This window comes from Lacerta agilis, chromosome 5 (genome assembly GCF_009819535.1).
Source record: "Lacerta agilis isolate rLacAgi1 chromosome 5, rLacAgi1.pri, whole genome shotgun sequence".
Classification (NCBI taxonomy): Eukaryota; Metazoa; Chordata; class Lepidosauria; order Squamata; family Lacertidae; genus Lacerta; species Lacerta agilis.
Window position 1 is genome coordinate 76180639 of NC_046316.1, and position 23694 is coordinate 76204332.

Below are 23694 nucleotides of genomic sequence, written 5' to 3' on the forward strand. Positions count from 1 at the left end.
AAGAAACATTGCTAGGGTACATTTAAAATAAGGTGCTACTAGAAAGAATTTTCGATTTTATTTAAAATAAGGTAAAGGTAAAGGGATGCCTGATAGTTAAGTCCAGTCGTGGACAACTCTGGGGTTGCAGCGCTCATCTCGCTTTACTGGCCGAGGGAGCTGGCGTTTGTCCGCAGACAGCTTCTGGGTTGTGTGGCCAGCATATTGACATGGAAATGCCGTTTACCTTCCTGCCGGAGCGGTACCCATTTCTCTACTTGTACTTTGATGTGCTTTTGAACTGCTGGGTTGGCAGGAGCTGGGACTGAGCAACAGGAGCACACCCCATTGCAGGGATTCGAACCGCCAACCTTCTGATCGGCAAGCTGTAGGCTCTGTGGTTTAAACCACAGCGCTACCCTCATCCCAGCATATTTAAAATACTCAAGTGCAGTTATACAACAACAATGATAATATGTATATCAAAAACCCTAACATCAATAAAATCTAAAACAGCAGGTGGCAGAGCAGCATAAAAACTAATAACTGGAAATAGGCAAACAACACTAGCAACGTATTCCACAAGCAGGGTGCCACCACTGAGAAGGTCCTTTCCATGATTACTGCCTACCTTATAATTGACAGCAGGGGCATCCAAAGATTCACAGTGATTCTCAGAGGACCTGGTCTTGGAATATATTCCATTGCAAAAACAGTCTATTTTAAGAACATTTGTTGTTACTTTTTAATAAGCAGAGATGTTGGTACTCCTGAGAAATAATCTCATGTGGCCTGAAATATGGACCACCTGAAATAAATGGCACTCCACTGACTGCTATGGGAGCAAGTTCCATAGTTTAACTATGCTTTGCATGAAGAAGTACTTTCTTTTATCTGTCACTTGGATCTACAACCTCTCGCAACAGGTCCTGTGTGCCACTCAATATTACGGTAAGTCCATGGTCACCGCCCTCCCAGTCAGACCAGCTGTTCTAGAGCACAATCATTTAGGGTATCTACAAATTTTACCTCTTTGTTGTGATGAACACAATATGTAACCAGTCTATGAGGCAGTAGCTGAAGTGACCCATTCTTGCAACTTTTTGATGTTTCCTTGATTTCATTCTTTATCTCAAGATCTCCTGAGTCTTTTGATGAGAGGCACAACAGCATGTCCCCAGCACTATGTTACTCTTGGGGCGTGGTATGACTACCCACAACACTTCTGCAAAGGAGTGCCCCTTTTGGGATTTCTAGCTTGCTGGACTCAATGCTCTCTTTGACCTCCAGGTGACACCACCTCCAATATGTCCTTCCCTGTCCTTCCTATAGAGTTTTTATCCAGAGACAACCATGTCTCACTGGTTCTCTCCATTCTACCAGGCGCCCATTATGCCCTCTATATCAATGCCATCATTTAAGACCAAGCACTCCAGCTGCGCCAAGAAATCCCAAGATCCTAAAATCCCAAACTCTTGCATCCCACCTGATCTTGTGCTGTAAAACACCTAAAACATATGGGCTAATAAAACATAAATGTTACAAAATATGGGGTGCAAGTATGGTTGTTTTAAATAACTAATTCTTATTCCAGATTACTGAATTTTGATTTATTACTTAGTATGTCTTTTCATGCCAGCTGGGCAACCTGTCATTATTCTGTCAAGGGAGGTTGTTTTAAGGACACATACTTGTCTAGCTATTGTTTATTTTTTTCAAACATATCGCATCACCTGAGCCCTGAGAATGGAATGTCATTAAGATTATGTCATTTAAAGTAGGATAGCTTACTTCCTCTAATGATTCAGATCATATTTCTGCTGCCATCACAAGAATCCAATACTTAGTTTTGTCAAGTAAAAGGGGGAAATGAATGATAAACCATGTCTTACTTCTGAGTTTGTGGGTGCAAGACACCAATAATTTCTGGATTTAATTAAGTGTTGGAGTTCAATGCTTGGAGTGTTAAGATGGGTTGCCAGACTCTGAATTTAGCAGTGTCAAAATAAAGGCCAAACCAGTTTTTATGTGCTGAGGAAATCGCTCAGGGGAAGATGAGCCATTAGCAGGGAACAAAAACAGGAATATGGGCTATCTGCAAAGCAAAAATTCTGTGCCAGCCAGAACACCCACTTCCTGAGCTCTAAGATAATGAAGAGAGATGAAAGGAGAGCAAAACAAAATAATAAATAAATAAATCCTTCCAGTAGCACCTTAGAGACCAACTAAGTTTGTTCTTGGTATGAGCTTTCATGTGCATGCAGATACTGTCATCATACTGTATGATGTATTCGTTGTTATATCAGACTCCTGTTTAAATTTTATTTAAAAAACAAAAACAAAAACAAAACCTCAAGGATGGATAAAAAGGAAGGAAGGAAGGGTGGGCAGCCTTCGTGTTAACTCGGCGCAGTCCGAAGCTGCCTCCTTGGCACCGCGATACCCATACAACGGGTAGCTTATACCGGGAAGCCGGGGCGGAGAGAGAGCGGCCGCGGGGGCGGAACAGCGAACCGAAGACCACTTAAGGCAGCCGGGCCCCAGCGGGGAGGCCCTGCCTCGGAGCCCGTTGCCATGGCAGCATTCCTGCCCTATTGTCGCCCGCCGCCATGTTGGGTGCTCGCCAGGGCCAATAGGAAAGAGAATCGCAGGTTCCGAGGGGGGCGTGGCGAGGGGAAAGGGGCGTGGCGGCAGAGCGGGCGGTTCGCCTCCTTAGAGCCCCGTCGTCAGGCGAGGCCCGCGAGCGGCGGCAACACCTCGAGCGGGACGCGGCGGGCTGAAGGAGAAGCGGGAGAGGCGCCTCAGGAGCTGGAGCCATGTTCGGGGGTTGGTCGAGAATCTTCGAGGACGATCCTTTCTTTCGGTGAGGGGGAGGGAGGGAGGGTCGGCCTGGGTTATGAGGGGGCGGGGTGCGTGTGGGTGGGGGAGGGCGGTGAAGGCGGCGGCGTTGTTCCCCCCCATTTGCCCCCCCGAGACATCCCCGCTGGGATGCGCATCTCTCCGTTGCCTTTTCCTCTTCTTGTCATACCCCCGCCGACCGTTTTCTGACGTTCCTTCTCTCCAGACGTGTCAAAGAGAGAGAGAGCGGAGCCTGACGGTGGGGGGGGGGCCCTCAAGCACAACAATAATTCACTCCCCCCTCCTTTTAAGGTCGCTGAATTCTCTTTTACTACTCCCCCCCCCCACCTCAACCTTGCTTATTCACTTTAGCAGAATTTGCCTCCTCGCCCCCGTTGCGAAGGTGCAATAAAAAAAGTTGCATTTTCATGTCCTCGCTGGATCTGGGTGCAGGCTCTTTTAAGTTAGCTGAACTTGAAATCGAAGCGATAATAACTGCGTTGTGGCCTCATTGATTTCCTTGGGGGATCTTAAGCTCTACTAAGTTAAGTTTGGATCCTGTCCAGACTAGTCCCTCTGCTCCCACGAAACTACGTTATGCCTGCTTGAGGCGTGCAGTGGAAGAAGAGGGCTGTAGATCATGAAAACTTGCACTACAATAAAGTTGTTGGTTTTAAAGGTGCCCCTGGTCCCCCCCCTTTTTTTTGGTGTGTGTCTGAAGCCTTCCCAGAGTTCTGGAACTGAGCCACTGGCCTTAGGAAAAGAATGGTTGGAGTGTTCTTTTGGTGCCTTGCTAAGATTTGGTGTGAGCAGTGCTGTTCTCAGGACCTGGAAGTAAAAGGGGTTCAGTCCCATGTTTCCAAGGTGCTGAAAGTGGCACCTATATAAACAACCCTATTTTCTCTTGTTCCCAAGAAGTTTTTAAGTTTTGTGCTGATATGCTGAAAGGGATGCCTTTCTAAAGCCTTTTTTTAAAATGCTGTGGGTTTTTTCCCCCAGATAACAAAGAAGTGGTTGTTGTTTCTGTGTTTACTTTCACAAGCCTAGCATCTTTTAATGTGTTCCCTTTATCATTGTTACTTCTGCAGTATAAAAAACATGTGGTCTCCAATAGCATGAAATAGAATGAAAGTGCACAGCAGGAAAAACACAACAATTAAAGACATTTTTTAAGAGAGCAATTAATGACCCTTTTGCAACTAAGTTTTTATGTTGAGTAAGTACTGAAAATTAGAAGGCATAAAACTTTAATTTCTTTTATATATATATATAATTTTTAAAATTGAGTTTTACATAACATATATATTACAATTTAAACATATCATTTGCCTTCACTTTTAGGATTCTCAGAATCCCTAGACTTCCCACCGCCCTTCTCTGGTTTTCAATGTCAATCCCTTTTTCTTTCGGTTTATCCATATTATAACAACATCATTATTACCTTTTTCAATTGTTTTGTACATTACAAGTATTACTCTAATCCCGCCAAAGTTTTTAGTTGTTTACAATGTTCTCTTAAATAAATTATATATTCCCCCCATTCTTTGTTAAAACTTCTTCTCATCCTGGTCTCTGATTCTCCCGGTCAGTTTTGCCATTTCGACATAGTCCATCATCTTCATTAGCCATTCTTCTTTGGTTGGAACTTTATCTTCTTTCCATCTCTGGGCCAGTAATATTCTTGCTGCTGTTGTTGCATACATAAATAGTCTTTTCTGCTCTTTTGGAATCTCTGTACCTAAAATGCCTAACAAAAAAGCCTGTTTTTTCCACAAATGTTATTTTAAACATTTTCTTCAGTTCGTGGGAAATGATATATAACGTATTTAATTTTGTCCATTTTGCCCTGTCACAATAGAACATGGGGTGGTGGGTGGGAGAAAAGGATTTATGTTATTTTAAATAGCTTAAAATACTACTTTCCTCCTGCAGTAATCTAGGCCAAATGCAGCTGGGAATCATTCTTCTTGTTCTTATAAATTTTATAAAGGTCAGGCATTGTATCTGGTTAATCCTAAACACTTACTAGGGGGGGGGGAACCCATTGATCACAGTGGGACTTACTTCTGAGTAAACACTGCATATTCCCTCTTTAATGCTGCATTCCTATATAGGCTTACCTGGAAATAAGGCTGAGTAGATGGGTATTATATAAAAAAATAAGGCTGTGATCCTCTGTATATTTAATTGAGCTCTGTGTGGCTTACACTCAACATGTATAGGATCTAAAGTTCTGCAACTTTCCTTTAATTACATGTTTGTAAGCAACCCTAAATAACTTCAGCATTTGACATAGTGGGGGAGGACCTATGTAGCAAGCTTGTGGTTGACCTTTTAACTTTTATGTCCTGGTTAAACCTGGAATGGGTTAAAAACCCATTTCTGATATTAGCTTTTGCTTGATGAATGCCCAGACAGAAGTTATATAACTCAGTGGGCCATCTTCATGCCTAGATCCATACTTAAAAGTTGTAATCTGTCTTGATTATATAGCTCAGTTTAAGATGGATTCGGGAGGCCTAATGCTTTCTTAACACTGTATATGCAGGTGTTTTGGTTTTGGGAACTCCCTTAGTTAGTACACACCCAATCCTGTCTTTGGTGTATCCCCTTAAGCTAAAATTGTACAAGGTCACACATCCTTTGAAATCTGAATGGAACTTGTGGATGATTTTACATAGTGTCAGCAACTTTTTAGATTGCTCTTTTAAAGTCCTTGACAAGGTTCTCAGCTTTTATGTCAGCTCTGCAGCAAACTCCTACTGTATTGAAATCCAGTGGCACTGATCCAAAGGCTTGCATGCACAGGCAGGTTCTTCCCTTTGCACTCAATCCTCCATCTTCTTAACCACAATCTTGTCCTTTAGGAAGAAATTGATGGGTGGTGCAAATGAAGCAAAGGTACTGGCCTGTGGATACTCCACTTCTAGAAGGTCCACAGTACTGTTGCTGGATTGGGACCAAAGGATTCATTACTGACTCTGAGCCTCAATACTGCACCTAATTTCTTTTACTAGTCATCGAATTTCCATTGCAATTTAGCAGGAATTAAGTTTGAAAAATGCATAGCAAGCACCCACTAGAGCATTTTGGGAATAGTCTCTACAGGATGTTTGTTTTGATTTCTTGATTGTCTGGTTCATGTTTGAAGTGAAAATTCATTGCATAGAAGGCCAGCCTGCCTATCCTTTTGCATTTGGAGTGACATGAGGGAGTGCCTGTTAATAGAACCCATGCTGTTTAATATGGGAAGCAATAGAACCATGGATGGATGCTGAGACCAGCAATGCACAAAGTCCTATATAGAAACTGTCAACATGTAATGGTAGTCTGATAAAAAGAATCCTATCAGTATAGGGAAATGAAGTGTGAACTACGAAGCTCCTAGTTCAAATTTCACAATTTTATGAACTCTTTTCCAAAATTCAGGGCTCCCAACTATTACAAAATAAAACAATTACAAAATGTGTGTGTACACACACACAATGTAGGGACTGTGCAGTTCTGTTATTTTAGTAGCCATAATGGCTGACCATTGTCTAGTTTGGAAGCTGTTAAGAGCTAAAATGAAATTGTAATAGCAAGTGCTCTTCTAGACATTGCAAACAAGATCATCATGCAAGTGGATAGGGCTACTTCACATTGAAATTAATTTCTAAAACAGTGTACTAATATGAAAGCTTCCTCAGCCTCACAAGGAGAGATCTTGATCTGGCAAGCTAGAAATACTGTCTAGGATAAAATTGGTTTTATAAATGTCTCCCTGACCAAGCAGCTGTTCCAGGGAAGCTCTAGCTAATCTCAGTCAAAATGTTTTCTGGTCCTGCCAAGTTTTTTCCTGAATAGCGCAGACAGGTGCAGAAGCAGTTTCCCTCCTGCAAAAGACAGTCCTGTGCATTTAGTTAGCCAAGAAGTGCTCTGTATTATCTCACTCTTGATATTACAGTCATCTGCTGTGGCTGGTCTCTTGTACTGAACCATCTGTTCTAATAAAGCTTTTTTGTAAAAAAAAAAATATATATTCTGCAGACTAAGCTGTTTTCAAGGGATAAGAATCTATAGGAGAACAGACACAGCAGACTGCCTGCTGTTTCTGTGTTGAAATGATGCATATTCAGGTGCCAAGGACAGAACAATTATATACACTATCTCAGTCATTTCTAAACTGCATGCCAGAACACACCAATGTCAGTTGGAAGAACTAACTGCATGCTCAGAGAAATGGTTTAGACTCCTATAAAGTTCTGAAGAAGTGTGCATGCACACGAAAGCTCATACCAAGAACTAACTTAGTTGGTCTCTAAGGTGCTACTGGAAGGAATTTTTTATTTTATTTTGTTTTGACTATGGCAGACCAACACGGCTACCTACCTGTAACTAAAAGCCTTTCAGTCGGCTTCCTTTAAGAATTATAAAAAGGGATGTGGGTGGCGCTGTGGGTTAAACCACAGAGCCTAGGGCTTGCCGATCAGAAGGTCAGCGGTTCGAATCCCGGCGATGGGGTGAGATTCCGTTGTTCGGTCCCTGCTCCTGCCAACCTAGCAGTTCGAAAGCACGTCAAAGTGCAAGTAGATAAATAGGTACCACTCCGGTGGGAAGGTAAACAGCGTTTCCGTGCGCTGCTCTGGTTCGCCAGAAGCGGCTTAGTCATGCTGGCCACATGACTTGGAAGTTGTACGCCGGCTCCCTCAGCCAGTAAAGTGAGATGAGTGCCGCAACTCCAGAGTCATCTGCGACTGGACCTAATGGTTAGGGGTTCCTTTACCTTTGCCTAAGAATAATAAAATTTGCTGTGTGTCTGCATTAGGAGTGATAATGATTGAATGAACCCATTCTACCTTTTACAAAATTATCTGACCTTAGAGGATGTCGTGTTGCCTCTCTGTATGAGTCACTATTTTGGGTATGCCACTTACTAATATTCTTTGTGTAACAGCGAAATGTGTATTGATTTTAATTTAAGACAGCAGTATGCTGTGGCTGTCCTAAGTAGGGTAAACACTGCACTCTCTCCAGTTTTACACCTTGGAATCTTGTCTGTTTTTCCTAAATGCATGGCTGTATATGAGCTGTTTCTTTCTTCTCCCCCCTTTAATATTATCTTTAGGGATCCATTTGCCGCACACAATGATCATATGCGTCGTTTCTTATCTGAACCTTTTGGACGAGATCCATTCCTCTCAATTAAAGATGGTGGGGAAGGAGCTGTACATCATAGAGGACGTCCTGATTCTCAGGTTGCTTTAAGAGACAATCACAAGGTATGTCATTTTATAGTCGTGCAGATTACCTGTAATCAGTGACAAAGTATGGTGGATCTCAGCTTGCTTCTCCACTTCCCCCAGTTGATGGTTTGGTACTTAGGCCAGTCAGTTTACTCTTGGTGCATCTCTCATGTAAATTAGAGATAATGATGTTTAACTCTCTTTGTAAATAACCACCAAAACCTAGAATATTAACTCATGGAGCAAATAAACTAAACAGGGTTTAAGGTGTTGAAGCTTGCATTCTAACTGATCCCGTCTCCTGTAGAAAGATGTATTAGTTGGCACATTGATCCTTAAGTTTATCTGATTATGCAAACCTGTAATAGTACTATAACATCATGCTTAGTGACGTGATAGTATATTCCATCTAAGGCTGCAATCCTAATGGTGAGCCCCATTGAATTCAAAAGGACTTAACTTGTGAATGGACATGGTTAGGGTTGCAGTCTTGCTGACATTGCAAGTCTTGGCATCAGCTGATAAACAACTTAAATAAATTGACAGGAAACTTAATAGACATAGCAACTTCAAATATGAAACTGTAATACTTTTTGCTTTACTTATATATTCACTATTGTACAAGGTATCCACTTGTGTAATGATAAAGTAATATTTCTGCTTCAAAATAATGTGATGGTTACATTTTTGTTTTGGTTCCTGGGGTTTGGAAGACTGTGTATTTATTTAGGTATGTTGACTTTTACAATATCTTCTCTTGGCTACTTAGTGTCAAAACTAAGCCTGTGGAATTTGCATTCATGGGTAACATAACCACAGGGGATGTGGAATTGTGCCAAGATCAGTAAACTATACAGCGGGAACTGATGCTTTAATAAAACTAGCAGCAGCAGAAACTGTCACCTGCAGGGTAGCCACCAGATCTTATGCTTCTAGTTTAGAAGCATTTCTATTTGTAACGTAACAGTTAGGTTTGCTTAAGATTCAGTTCTGCTTTTGTGAGCAGCATCAGACTTTTCAGCAAATGTTTAAACATTTAATCAGATATGCAAAGATGCACTTGGGCTTCTCCATCTTTTGTTGCAATTGCAAGCCTGGGAACTTATATTTAGTTGAACGTCTCCCTGAACTCTGGTAATGGCTCTTGCTTGTCTCCAGGAGGATACAGGGGTGTGTGGGAATGTATGCAGAAACTAGTGTATTGTACAGAAGTAAAAAAAAAAAATGACATTAGCTGCTGTACTCACTGTTATGTGACCCTCAAAAGGTTGCCCAGAATGGAATGTGGCCCTTGAGCTGAAAGAGGTACCCCACCCCTGCTTTGAATTACAGGCTTATGTCTACAATTCAGAAAAGAATACATAGTTAACTAATCATTTGTCTTTTAAAAAGACCAGATAGAGCAATGCAAACACCCCCATTAAAGCCCTCACATTTTATTTGCTATTACTTAAAAAACAAATTCCAAACACTCTTGCTCTGAGTGCCTGTCATACATATTGCACATCTAAAAGAGTACGTTAGAACTTGGGAAGCTATCTTAAACCATTGCACAACTCTACACCGGACAGTAGAAATCTTTTTGGCTGTGGAGATTCGTATCTTACATGGATAAGAAATTGGGGAGTTATTCTGACCTGGTTGAACAGAAAAGGGCCCAGAATATGTTCCTTATAAGCATACTTGGTATGTGTAAGTATGCCCATTCAATTCACCTATCTGAAACAATTGCATTTAAATTGATGTGCCAAGTTGGTACAGCAGTTGTTGGAACACATAGACACTGCCTAAGCACTGTTTCTAAATAGAGTTCTTTCAGTCATTCAAGTTTTTTACAAGCTTGTTTTTCTGGCAATGGCAAAATAATTTTTTTTCAAGTATTTGATGCAGACAAATCTATATGCTTTGTTGTTGTTTTGTCATATAGTTGTGTCTTAAAACTTCTCTGTAGCAGAGTTGGGGAACCTGTAGCCTGCTGGATGTTTTGAACTTTGAACTTCCATTGGTCCCAGCCAGCAAGGTTGATGGTCAGAGATGATGAGAGTTGTAGCATAGCATTGTGTTTTGAACAAATAAATTAAAAAATCATATTAGTTGACAGCAGCTGAAACAGTGTCTAACCTTTTGAAGTAGAGTACACATACAACACTCTTTGTTGCACGTGGCAGATTACAGTATTTTAAAGTTCAATGACTAAGTATCCTGACACTGTATATTGTATGTGACTTTTTATGGTCTAAAAACCCCCAAACTTTGTAAGCATGCTATTTAGGATTATAATGTGTTTTGGGGGGCCCTAATAAGCCCTTCATGAAATTACCATGTAGTTCTGGGCTGTTTCATCACTGTTCTCATGATCATTGCAACTCCACGAAATGAGACCTTGTATGGAGCCCCAGACTGAGGGAGGTTGACAGTTATTTTGTGTTTCTTCCATTTGAGAATTATTGCACCAACTGTTGTCACCTTCTCACCAAGCTGCTTGGCAATAGTCTTGTAGCCCAGTCCAGCCTTGTGCAGGTCTACAATCTTGTCCCTGACATCCTTGGACAGTTCTTTGGTCTTGGTCATGGTGGCTACTTTGGAATCTGCTGGATTGATTGCTTCTGTCGACAGGTGTCTTTTGTATAGGTACTGTAATGAGCTGGGATTACAGGTAAGACCTCTCCCTTACAGCAGGTGCTTCTAATCTCAGCTCGTTACATACAGTGAAGATACCAGGTAGCCTGACATCTGGCTGGTTGATAGGGGATCAAATACTTATTTCACTCACTATAATGCACATCGATCTCTGACTTTTGTCTTCTGGTTACAGGTGGGTAGCCGTGTTGGTCTGCCATAGTCAAAACAAAATCGAAAATTCTTTCTAGTAGCACCTTAGAGACCAACTGAGTTTGTTCCTGGTATGAGCTTTCGTGTGCATGCACACTTCTTCAGATAAATGAACACGAAAGCTCATACCAGGAACAAACTCAGTTGGTCTCTAAGGTGCTACTAGAAAGAATTTTCGATTTTGTTTTGTCTTCTGGGTTTCTGGGGTTTTTCCTGTGTTGTTCTGTCTCTCACAGCTACAATAAACCTACCATTAAAATTATGGACTGGTCATTTCTTTGTCAGAGGGCAAACGGGCAAATTTAGCAGGGGATCAAATACTTACCCCCCTCACTGTAAGCATACAAAGGGGGCTGCAGTTTATAACCAGAGTGCAATGCTTTTTTAGGAGCTGAAAACAATCCTAGGTCTCAATATATCCAGTTACAGAAGGATACACCAAAGCAGTGAGAGTCTGACTGGGGGATAGAATTACCCAGCTGGAGGGGCTTTGCATTTAGGAAGTAAGGCTGCTGTGATGATGACTGTCTATGCACCTGATCATATTATTAGTTCTTGAATTTACGCAGACTGTGTGTTATTGCATTCATTTTACAAGGACATAATGTGTAGAAACCTGGAAACAATCAAGTTCTCTAAGAGTAGTGTTTAAACTGATTCTCCCTCTGAAATGATGTGAGCTTATGTTACTTCCACGTATTGCTTTTGTCTGTTATTTAGCATTATTATTTCCTTTCCGTTCTCTTAATGAAATCAGGCCCAGTTAACATGAAGCAACCCGCTTCTTAGAAAATTTGCAGCCATCAGTAGTCTAATTGGAATTGGTCATACATAATGTTAAAAATGTTCCTTCGTTAAGAGATTAATCTCTTTTTTTTACACCCCCCTTAAGAGATTAATCTTAACACCAATTAGAGCAATCTGGACTATTCCAGCTGCTGCTGAAAAGCTTCTAGTCCGTATTTGTGGAAGGCCAAACAATATACAGTAAGACTGCAACTTACGTAGGGGTTACATTCTGGGGATTGCACCTAAAGCCAAAACTGCATATAGTCAAAACACATGAGGTACAATGGTGGGTGCAACTGCCAGCACATAAAGCTGAATGCACACAAATTGAATGTGTGTAAGCTTACTTACTTTTTACTGTATTGCAAAACAGGCTGCTGTGGCAGCATCACTTACCTGAATAAATACTCATCTTTGGTTGAGTGCTGGGAAGATGTGTGTGTCTGAAATCCTCCTGCCCTCCAAAATAAAGTAAAGTTACTTTTGCGAGAGCCAAATGAAGTTCTCTTACTCTGGGGAAACAAAGGAGTGGGGATTACATGAGGATAGAAATAAATAAATGAGTTTCAGGATTGCAGGGGATACAGATGGTAGGTTATAGATGGGCAGAGTTGGCTCTGCATGTCCATGAGCCTTTGCATTGTAAAACATAGTGTTAAATGAATAAGTACAAAATGACTATTGTAGTAAAATACATTTTGATATGATAGCTTGATGTAAGTATACCTTTCATGTATGCTTTTGGGAATTCAGATTTATATCCAGACTCTCCAATCATTTTTTCATGCAGAGATATTCAAGACCAGTTGGCTGAATTCTCATATTAGATGGTGTTTATAGCATCATCTATTTATATGTGTGTACTAGCATATAATTTCTTCACTGTGGATTTATAAGTCAGACCATTCTGTATATGGTGATAGATTTACTCAGAACTTCTTTGCAATGACCTTTGAAACTGCTGACATGGGAGAGATGATTTGGTTTAACGCCAGGGTTCTATGAATATTTTAGAGAATATGTATGTATTTCATTGCTAACTCTACATTAATCTCTTGCTTTTACATAAAAATGAATGCTTGTAGCAGAGTAGCTGCATCACTTATTTTAATTTTTGTGACCTGCAGTTTATTCTAGCTCTTTGAAATTTAGTTGCCAAAATTTATCTGTTGAGTTGGAACAGATTTGTTGGTTTTAATCAACTTCTCTCCATCTGAACTGGCTAATCGTGACTGCAAATACCGGTAAATAGAATTCAATATCTGGAAAAGCAGGAAAACTGTAAAGTACTGTACAGAACTTAAAGGTACATGGCAATACTTGGGTACACAAAAGCACATGTATTCAAACTTAATATAAACTATGTTTAAATTGAAAGTGCCTATCTCGGGGGCCACATTAGATGTGACAGAAGCAGCCATTTCTCTTCACATTTCCCTGGTCATGTACATCTAATTGTAGCATCAAAAGGGATGCATAGGGATGCTTCCCTTGTCTTTCTTGTTTGATGCTTGTTGCCCATGGCACGGTTCACTCAGGTTAGTTCACTTCAGATACTGGATCCAGGTTGTGATGGGAGGAGTTTGGATAATGGATCATATGAAGATTACGTGGTGGAGGGTTTGTCTCTTATCCCTCCAGTAGTGAAAATTAAACCCACCCCCTGCTTACATGTAAACAGTATGGCTGCCATTGTCACATCTATTTTGGTCCTTCATTGTTTTGGTTATGTTCTGCCTTATTTAAATTTGAGTTAGGGAGTTTTTAGTTTCCCCCTATTAATTTGAACCATTTGACACACCGTTGTAGTGCCCCAATTCACATAAGGTGATATTTTTCTTTCAGACGATGAGCTGTTCCCTTATGCCTTTTGGCAGTTTTGGTGGCATGGTTAGTATACTAAATGCTAAACTCTGTCTTCTGGTGATCTGGGCATGCCTTCCTTCTGTATTTTAATCTTTAAACCATGTTACTAATATACAAATTTACATGAATTGATGCTTTTTTTTCAGGCAGCGAGTTTTCCGCTTATGCCTTTTGGCAGTTTTGGTGGCATGGTCAGTATACTAAAATACAGATCTCTAATGCTTGGTGATATAAGCATGTTGTTGTCCTAAGGGCCCATCCAGAATAGTATTCACTTTAGTTTTTGGTCCTTCTCTGTCCCAGAAGAAACCGTAAAATACTTCTCCTGCATTTATAAAAAATATAGTACGTTAAAAATAAATGTACATGGATTAAATTAATAATTGCATTTAAAAGCATTTTTTATTTGACAAGTATGTATGGAATTATAGTGTTTTTCTTTCCATTCTTTCTTTTCTTTTTGTTGTGTTTTTTATGTACCTTTAGTTTCCTTTTTTTGTCTTTTTCACTTTATTTTGTTTAATTGAAATGTTTTCAATAAAATATAAATAATTAAAAAATACATCTCCTGCATACAAGTTTCCTCTTCCACTCTGTTGGAAGTTTAGGTTCAGTTTTTTTAAAGTTGTTGTGTGAACAGTGCTGAGTTTGCACAATTCCATTTGCACTGGTCTGCTCCCCAAATTGTCCCAAATTGTCTCAAATGGGCCAGCAGTAATAAGTCAGGTTAATGAAGTAGCTGAGCTCTGGGATTATGACATAACTAAGTTAGTTTATAGCATGTTAAATCTGCAGCTGGAAATTTATGAAATTCCTAGGTGATCAAGTACAATGCTGGAATTTCAAGTGTTGGGGTGACAAAAGTTCCAGTAAAAAAGGAGACAAGGCAGGATGATGGTACAACACATTTGCCTGGGCCAATAGCACATACAGCCTCTTCAGTAAGGTGAAAATGTCACTCAAAATTTAGAAGGTAAACTAAGTGGCAAAAAGTGTGAGCTGTGCCACTTATGCAAATAGCAGCAGATGATTTCCTGAAAACCCACCATCTGAATGTACCCTGCATGCTTTCATTCTTTAGACCAGACTTTGCGATGCTGATGGGAGTTATAGTCTCCCATCAAGAGGTTGCCAGGTTGGCGAAGGCTGCTTTAGACAATAGCACTAATGCAGTAATTTATATGAGCTGGTATTTCTCTTTCAGGCAATGAGTTTCCCTCTTATGCCATTTGGCTGTTTTGGTGGCATGGTTAGTATACTAAACAAACACGAGTTTCTAATTTTTTGCTGGTGTGGGCATGTCTGTCTGGTTCTGTTTCTGCCCCCTCCCACAATGCAGTAAGCCTTGTGAAATGCATTTTAGAATCCCCCCCCCCCATTTGTGAACTATTAAACTTCCAGTGTAGACTGAAATTATGCTAATATGCAAGACCATCTCTCTTTTCTGCATGCATGAAATAAATTGCCACAAGGGTAAAAACACACTTAAGCTTTCCATAAAGTCTCTGAACTGTTTTTGTTACAATGAATTGGAGTACAGTAGTGGTGTTTGCATTGAGAGAGGTCTAGAATGTTATTTATTGGACTCATGCTATTTCTTTTTAATATGCATAGAATAGTGCACATTCCAAAAAGTTACGTTACTAGAAAATAGCACTATATCAAGCAAGTGGCTGGTTCTGCTTTGGGTCTACTATGCTAATGACATGGGCTTCTCTCCTTTGACCTTGAATAACATTTCTCTGAAATGTGGTAGATACCCAGAAACTTCTTTAAGGAATCTTTATCCCCCTTTGGGTTTCTTCCGAGACCTTTTTCGAATGAATGTTGAAAAGTAGTACTTCTACTATAGAGGCGCTACATTTTCCTAGCATTCAAGTTGGAAAAACTTGTTTGTTTGTTTACTGATTTCTTCCTTTGCACGTCTTCCCCCTTCTTCCTGTTGGCATGTGTCCACTGCTGTTGCTGTGGAGTGTGATAATGTCTATGATACTGTTACTCAAGGCAGGGAACCTTTGTCCCTCCATATATTGTTGGACTAAACCTCCATCATCACTGACCATTGGCCATGCTGTCTGGGACTGATGAGAATTGTCCAACAACATCTAGAATGTTGCTTTTAGTGATGAGCGAGACTCTTCGCATCTGTGTACCTTGCACTGCTCTGTGGTATTTAGCCTGCTATTTTGCAGGATTATTCCAGCATAGGAGCACTCACATAGCTTTCAAAGAAGCAGTGGACATCTGTAATGCCAACCCCCCCCCCCATCAGTTGTTTTTTTAAATGTTAATTCTTTTAATGCTCTGGTCCCCTCTTCAGTGTTAAAGTACAGATTTGAACGCATTGGGTTCTCTGCTTGCAAGAAGATAAATAGCAGTAAAATTATTTCTTTCCTCCCTCACAATCCATTAAGTGTAGAATGGATATCTCACAATGCCTTTTACTGGAAGCTAGGGAGACAAGTCTAGCTAAATGTGGTTGGGATATGCTTTGAAGTTTGGTTGTCTTCACAAGCTTATCTAACAACTTTGACTCTTAATTGTTGGCATTCTATTGCTGACTTCTCGCTGAGCTTGAAAAATTGCTTCCTTTCTTTCCGTGCTTCGCCTAGGACTATTATAATTTTGAAGTTAGTAATTTTTAAAAAATTGATTATATCGCACATATACATAAATCAAAATGGACAAACTTAAACAAAACAAAGAAAATATAGAAACTTATGTAGAGGGAGCAAAAAAGAAAAGAATAAAAGCAGAAACTCCAGAAAGGAAGAAAGAAGTAAGAGGTACAAATATATACATTTCATAATAATTTTCTTATCAGTCTGAATTGTTCCTCCACATTATGTTTTGCATCCGAGTGTATTCCACAGGGTTGTGGATTCACTGGTCATGGAATGCAGGGAGCATTGCTCTTATAAGAAAAACAACTGTATTTTTTGGTCTACGTAATTCCAGGAGACAGTTTATAAATGTATGGGTACCATTGTCTGTTGAAGTTTAAATAATCAGAGATGCTTTGATGAAGCTTCCAGAAATTATGGTTTGGAAGTTAATGCCACAGCTTCTTGTTTTCTCTGGAAGGTATACCATTTACTATTCTTGAGGTTCAGTTTCCCTGGCCATTTTTTTATTTGCTTCACTTTCTTTCTGCTTCCCTGGCCCTCAAAAATTTCAGATCTGTTTGCAGCCTAGCATAGAAAAATATACTATACCACGCAAATATCTATAAGATGTGCCCAGTTCTGCACAGAATTTGAGTTAAATTGCCAATGAATGTGAAGCTTTTTGGCACACAGTGTTTTGCCAATTACAGTGGTACCTCGCAAGACGAATGCCTCGCACAACGAAAACCTCGCTAGATGAAAGGGTTTTGCCTTTTTTTAGGTGACTCGCAAGACGAATTTTTCTATGGCCATGCTTCGCAAGACGAAAATTTCAATGCATTCCTATGGGAATTTAATTTCAATGCATTCCTATGGGAAACCGTGCTTCGCAAGACGAATTTTTCGCAATACGAAACAACTCGCGGAACGAATTAATTTCGTTTTGCGAGGCACCACTGTAATACTGCAGGTTCTTTAAAAGATCTTTTGTACTCAGTCTATGAGGGAGAATATATTTTGATTTGAACAGAATAGGAAAACCTCATTAAACAGCAACAACAAAACCCCCCCTCAAACAGGAAACCTCCTTACAACGAGAAATAACCCCAAAGGAACAGTTCCAAAGAAACAGCCCCCCCCCCCGGATCCAACTGTGGGAAGCCTCAGCAGTGTTTGGTCCATTATCCTCTTCCTCCTCAACCACGTTGCCCTGCACTATTTGTACCTGCCTCAACCAGGTGGGGCTGGATGTCTCCACAGCCATTACCTATGCAGATTAGGTCTCCTAATCTGGGCAATGAAGCCCCAACTGGGCCACTCTCAAGGACAGGAGTGCTCATGCAAGGACTCACAGGAAGGGTTGGCTGCGTAAAGCCAAACCTACACCTCAGTTTTTCTCTCGCATTTTCCACTACACATGGTACATAAAGTCACCATTATATCTTACATTAATCCTCTCAGCGAGTCCAGTTTACTTCCTATAAAGGCTTTTGCATGCTTCTGCTAATGTTTCATGTGTCCTGTGCTAGTAATCCATCGGCTGGAATGCATGTGACAAATGGTATCTGTGTAAACGGAAGCCTTGGTAACTGAGAAGTCATAACAGACACTGGAGCCAAGTCAACAGTCTTTCATATGAGCCTACTTGTTGTGCACTCTCAACAGACCACATTTTCCTTTGCAGCAAGTGAAATTTTATTCCTAAATTACATATAATAAATCATAGACTGGAATCTGAGTCACAGATTCTTTCATCAACTCATAAATTCCTGATCTAGGCTTAGCCAATTCAAATAGTCCATACAAAAGAGTGCAGCTTTTTTGAGCATTTAATGATAAAAATAATAATTTTTGTTCCCTTTACCCCATTGAATAACTACATAGTGATACTGTATAAAAGAAAAAAGGCAGAAACAAGGTGTTGCCTTTTAATATCTTGCAACATTCTCCAATTCACTTGTGGAGGGCTTTCATTTTTTGAGTTGGCTTTCCCCCCAACATTACATTACTTTAGTTACCTTTGTGATAGTTACTTCAGGCAGTTACTGTGCAGTAGGATTTCAGAACTTTACAATGCCTGGGAAATCTATCCTAAAAATTCTTACATGAAATCAGTCCATCTTTTGACCAAGTTCATTTGAGGTTAATGAGAAAAGCCTTTCTGATCCCTCTAGAGAACTGTATTTCAAAAAGCCTCTCACACTTTCCTCTCTAGTAGACTAAGGGCCAAACTAGAGGTCACATGGGATCTGCCATGGTTTTGGTTTTGCTAATTAGAAACCCCTCAGGGCTGCTTTGGAAAATGGGGAAGTGTCACTTTGGAAGAAGGTGCCTAAGCCTTTCTAACTAATGCCTTTTCTGCACTCTGAATTACTTCCTGCTTCCCAGCTGCTATTAGATTTGCAGAGGAGGAAAGACAGATACAAATCAAATCAAAATGCTTGGTTTAAAAAGCATCATGTGCTCACCACCTCACACACATGGAATCTTTGTTGTACCTTGTACTCTTACTTTTTACCCTGGTACTCTTGCTTGCTTTTAATGTTCGCTTGTGTTTTTTTTTAAATGGGGATTATTAAAGGTGGCCGCGTCCCTTCTTCTGGTGTGCCCTTCAAAGAAGTAAAAATGTATGTGTGTGCATATATATATATATAAATAAACTGTGTCAAGAACCTCATGGTGAATGTATGTTTCTCTCTAATTATCTTTTCAATTTTCTTCTGGCAGAACATGGATTTCAGGGATCATTTCTCTGCAATGGACAGAATGATGTCAAACATGAGAAACAGTATGATGGAATTGCACAGAAATTTTGTAAGTTGGTATTTTCCTTAATGTTAAACTAAAAACTACACAAGCATTCTTCATTAAATTCATATGGTGTCCTAGAGTGCATGTTTACATGCTTCAGGTGCCCATGCAAGCGGCTGCTTACAAATCTGCTGTTATGTAAAATAAGTGTGGTTCTAAATTCTGTTCTCCAAGTGAATGGCTTCACTGCTTAGTCATTCTGAACACTTTGCAGGCTTAGGACAGCCATTATGGGATTTTGAAGACTAGAGAGAGTTGCAGTCCCATAAGATTTTCACCTTATCTAAATGGAGCAATGTACAACATTAAATCTAGGCTTCTGCTATGGACTGCTGTCTTGGTGTTTATGCTGTTCTTAATCATTTATTATGTTTAACTTCAGGATAAAATGGCACTTGATCCAAATGGTCACTCGTTCAGTTCTTCCTCAGTGATGACTTATTCCAAGAAGGGTGATGAACCTCCAAAGGTTTTCCAGGCTTCAGCTCAGACACGTGTGGCTCCAGGAGGGGTAAGTTAGTCTCTTGGGGTTTGGGGGTTCCCCGTTGAGATGAATCACTCATTTATCAGTGAGATTAGTTGAAGAGGAACATTGAAGAAGCTAAGCAACAATACACATGAATATATCCTATATAACTGGCAGTGGCATAAAATAGGTGTCATCTGTTCAGACCAAGTACTTGACTTTTAAACGCTTACATAATGCTTAAGATGCCCTTTCATTGGCTTCCTCACAGCTGTTACATCTAATTTTGTTGAGAAATTTGAATTTGAACCCTGAAGTCAGGTTCATGAATGATTATATATAAGCAGAAGGCTGTTGAAAATAACTTATAGCAGATCACTTCAGAGCTCTTGCCAGTACTTGGTTATCAAAAAGCTTCTAATAATATACCTATGAGCATGCCGATAAGCAGAAGCCAAGATTTTCAAGTTGGTTAGCATGACATACTAATCATTGGTGCCCCTTTCATGTAGCAAATACCAACACACACTTATCTCTGTAGCCAAAAGGTCCATTCACAGGCTATATTTAGATTAGGCTTTGGTGGTTTTTGAAACCATTCTAACAGAGAATAATATCAAGACCTTGAGGTAGTAGGAATAGATCTCAGCTCCTTTTTTGTGTGGATCATAGACATGCATGTTGTGGCCATAGTTCAACAAGTAATAGTGAATGCAAGGAAAAGTACTAAGTACACAACTGGGTATTTGCCTTGTCCGCCCTCTTTTTGCTGCATCAGTTCTTGCTGCTGAAGAAACAAGCTGTTTTTCAAATGGAACAGCTGCTTATCTCTTAAAAGTGGGAACTGCTGCACTACAAATGAAGGTAAAGCTCAAACTGTGTTTGGTTCTATGTTGTGTTCCGATGTTAGCATTTGTTGTGTGTTTGACATACTGTTTTCTTTTCACTTCATTCCCTACAGTATTTATAGCAAAGACAAGATATGTGCATACACTGTGTTCATAATCTTGCACAGTTTGCTTGAAAAGGGAAATCCAAAATGCTAACTGAAAATATTGTTTCTCAGTGGTGACTTTTTAATTTATGTGTGTGTGTACAGATTAAAGAAACCAGAAAAGCACTTAAAGATTCTGAAAGTGGGCTTGAAAAAATGTCTATTGGTCATCACATTCAAGATCGTGCTCATGTTGTTCAGAAGGCCAAGAACAACAAAACTGGTGATGAGGAACTGAATCAAGAATTTGTCAATTTAGATGAAGGTAAGAAGCCTTGTGGCTTACATGGGTTTTTGTTTGTAGTAACACAGTTCTGCCAATGTTTTACAGAGGTGCACATACATATACATAAAATTTAGTATGTATGTTTTCTCTCCACTTCACCCCCTGTTCGTGTTTTGTATTGGGATATAGTACCTTTAAACACTTCCTGCACTGGTTGCATCAAGTAAGGATGCTCACTTTAAAATTTCATTTGTTGCACAGATGAAGCTCGTGCATTTGATGAACAATGGCAGAAGGAGATTCTGAGGTACAAGCCCTCAGGAACAAGAAATGGTATAGATGCACCAAGACATAGAAACAGCCATCACATAAGCAAGGAAGATGCAACAAGGAGGTATAAATCATTGTTGTCTTGCTGTGCTGCTTTCCCAGTTTTCTGTATGAATAATGAATGTCAGAATGCTCTCATTGAAGCAGATGTCTACTGTGCTTTGACAGTTTTGTGCAATTGCATTTGCTGACTGCTGTTGACAAGTGTTGTAATGCACCACCCATGCAAGCACACTTGTGTTGCAGCTGGATTGGAGGTGTGGGAGACCCAGTCTTGATCATGAACTTTCCAGTTTCAGTTTGACACCTTCATGAGAAGGACCTTCGGGAAAAAGAGCCTGTGGAAGAAACAAGTGACTGACCTAGTGGCCCCACATGGATTAAGATTAATGTAAATTGGGCTGGGCGGAAAAGGCTGTGCCATATCTGGCCACTTCACTCCCTCTCCCATTAGGAAAGTCTCTGCATTTACCTATGGCTGTATATTGATTTAAGCAGTAGTCTTGTAATTCTTAAAACGAAATGAAAGAGGGGAGGGAGAGTTTGAAACCAGGTTTCACCTTCTAGTTTTGTGCGGAAACTGATAATAATGCAATATAGCCTTTGCGGTTGCTTGGTTGTTATCTGGCAATGAGAGTTCAGTGCCCTTATTTTTCCTAACCTGTTTCCCTTTAAGTCATTTGACCAACTAATATCGTGCAAGTTGTTTTGGATAACCAAACATCAAGTATTCTATCTTTCTAAATATTATTTCAGAGAGAAGACCCCCCGCCCAAGGGTATCCATTGAGGGACCCAGGAAGCCTAAACCTTCTGTGGAGAAGCTCAATATCAAGGGATCACATGTTCCGCTCAAAACCAGCAAAAAATAAATTGCTGTGTTGCGTTTCATGTCATCAGGCTGTTTCTTCGGAGGACGCAATAATTCTGGATCAATGACTTAAGACCAAGCTCTCTGTTTCTAGCAGTAGTGAATTTTGCTCTCTTGACTATTGAATGTTTGTGATAGCTCCAGCTCCTTGGTAACATTTGGCTTTGAGAGTAGTTAAGGAAAAACACTGATGCTGGAAAGCACTTTATGGAGTTATTTTTTTTTTTTAGTATGAGGCAGAATGTCAAAGCAAATGGTTTGCATTAACAGTGCTCCAGCAAGTGTAGAGCCAAAATAAATAAATAAATAAAATATGTATCATTGCAGCTACATGTACAAGTATTCAAGAAAGTACAGTTAATAAACTGCAGTTTTTAACTCAAGAAATACGGGTGTAGTTTTGGTGAAGATCCAATCTGTCAGTGTCTAAAGCATTGTAACGAAGTATCTAGATCTATTAAGCAATACTTTACGAAGTAGCATGTATACTACACTTCTAGTCAATATTGATGAGTCAACAGTGAATATTGATGAGCCTTGCAAAAAAAAAATTATAGATAAGCTGCATAAATAAAATTGAATTTTATCACAATTTTTCTGTTTTGCATATCTCTTTACACAACAACCATTTCCTAAATTGTTGGCTGTTCTGCTTCCTTGAAAGATAACCCTCTATTTCAGTTCTACCATGCTCTTTTCTAAGATTAACATGCATGTTACTAGCCTCTTCTCTATAGTAAGAAAGTTACTGTCCTACATATTAAAATGAGCTCTAACCTTTTGGGCAGATTTAAGTTAGGAGTCATACTTGATCTAGAGAACAACCTAGAAGTATAATTTGTAAGCATTCTTGTCAAGGAAAAACATTTTCTGGATTTAATTATGAGATGTAATGGGCTTTTAAATAAATTGTGAATGGAAAAGCCATGAACTAACTTGATCCAGTTTCCATGTTGCATCTGATTGCTGTTTAGATGTTATCAATATAGATTGCCTAAATAGACCCCATAATACTTTCTGGGGGCAAAGAACATGACGAATCTGAATTGCTGCACTTAAGTCATTGGGACATTACATAAGCTCCAGAAATGGGTTCTAAATTTCTCAACATAACTCACTTGGATCTGTCTGTATTGGATTGTACTGGTTTGTTTCCCCTGTGGTTGAATAAAGTAGGTTGTCTTTCACTACCTAATTATTACAGTTCCTTATATTATAATGCTAATAATTCCCTTTAAGGTATATAAACTGTGGCCACTTGATGCTGGTAGTGCATGTAGGAATTCAAAGAAAGTGACCACTGAAGCCCTTTTCATCTTCAGCCTTCTAAATGGGAGCAAAAATGCAGAAAAACCACTAATGGTGACTGAGGGGTACATCTAGTATTACACATAACAATTTAATGCTCTGCATCTTCTTCTTTTCTTTTGCAACCATACTTTACCCCCTTGCTTGTTCATTATTATTTGGTTCTTCTATTGGTTGGTTTCTTCTCTTTTTCTCTTGCAAGTTGTTGTAGTTGATGAAAAAATTGGAAGATGGGGGGTGTTCTGATATTTGTGGAGGGTTTTCCTTCAAAACAAAATGAAAATTTGTAGAGAAAAAATTGTAATAAGACATACTTGCTTTCTTAGGCTTAAACCCAACACTGAGTTAGGCATATTTTAAATCCATTGTTAGATTTAGAGAACAGTGAAGAAGCTGATTTGCTAGATTTGTCTTCACTGTAAAATATACAGGAGGCTCCCATTCGTTTTAGAGATCAGACTTCATAAAGCATTTTTCCTAGTATGGTCATATTCAGCCAGTTAGCTGTAAATTAAGTGAAGTAATGAGTTACTTTACAAGTTTGGTTAAGGCTT

The 23694-nt window shown here is 39.7% G+C and overlaps 1 protein-coding gene across 7 annotated transcripts; it reads left to right on the top strand.

Moving 5' to 3' along the window:
• Positions 1–2667: 2667 nt before the first annotated feature.
• Positions 2668–22127, top strand: LOC117047412 (myeloid leukemia factor 1-like). 7 transcript variants are annotated; one of them, XM_033150531.1, is made up of 10 exons: positions 2668–2842; positions 7925–8078; positions 13509–13553; positions 13676–13720; positions 14734–14778; positions 18863–18949; positions 19329–19457; positions 20512–20671; positions 20894–21026; positions 21719–22127. In XM_033150531.1, the coding sequence occupies exons 1-10, from the start codon at positions 2796–2798 to the stop codon at positions 21831–21833; spliced, it is 960 nt and encodes a 319-aa protein (XP_033006422.1). In that variant the 5' UTR covers positions 2668–2795; the 3' UTR covers positions 21834–22127. The 7 variants fall into 7 exon arrangements, with proteins under 7 accessions (XP_033006422.1, XP_033006425.1, XP_033006429.1 ...); XM_033150534.1 differs by lacking the exon at positions 13676–13720; XM_033150535.1 differs by lacking the exon at positions 14734–14778 and having other exon boundaries at positions 2672–2842.
• Positions 22128–23694: the final 1567 nt, after the last annotated feature.

What these genes read in the sequence shown, in the direction of transcription:
- LOC117047412 (XM_033150531.1), top strand. Translation starts at nt 2,796, where the DNA reads ATGTTCGGGGGTTGGTCGAGAATCTTCGAGGACGATCCTTTCTTTCG. An exon ending in GAGGACGATCCTTTCTTTCG is followed by an intron (nt 2,843 to 7,924) that starts GTGAGGGGGAGG and finishes TATTATCTTTAG; the next exon opens with GGATCCATTTGCCGCACACA. An exon ending in TGGAATTGCACAGAAATTTT is followed by an intron (nt 18,950 to 19,328) that starts GTAAGTTGGTAT and finishes GTTTAACTTCAG; the next exon opens with GATAAAATGGCACTTGATCC.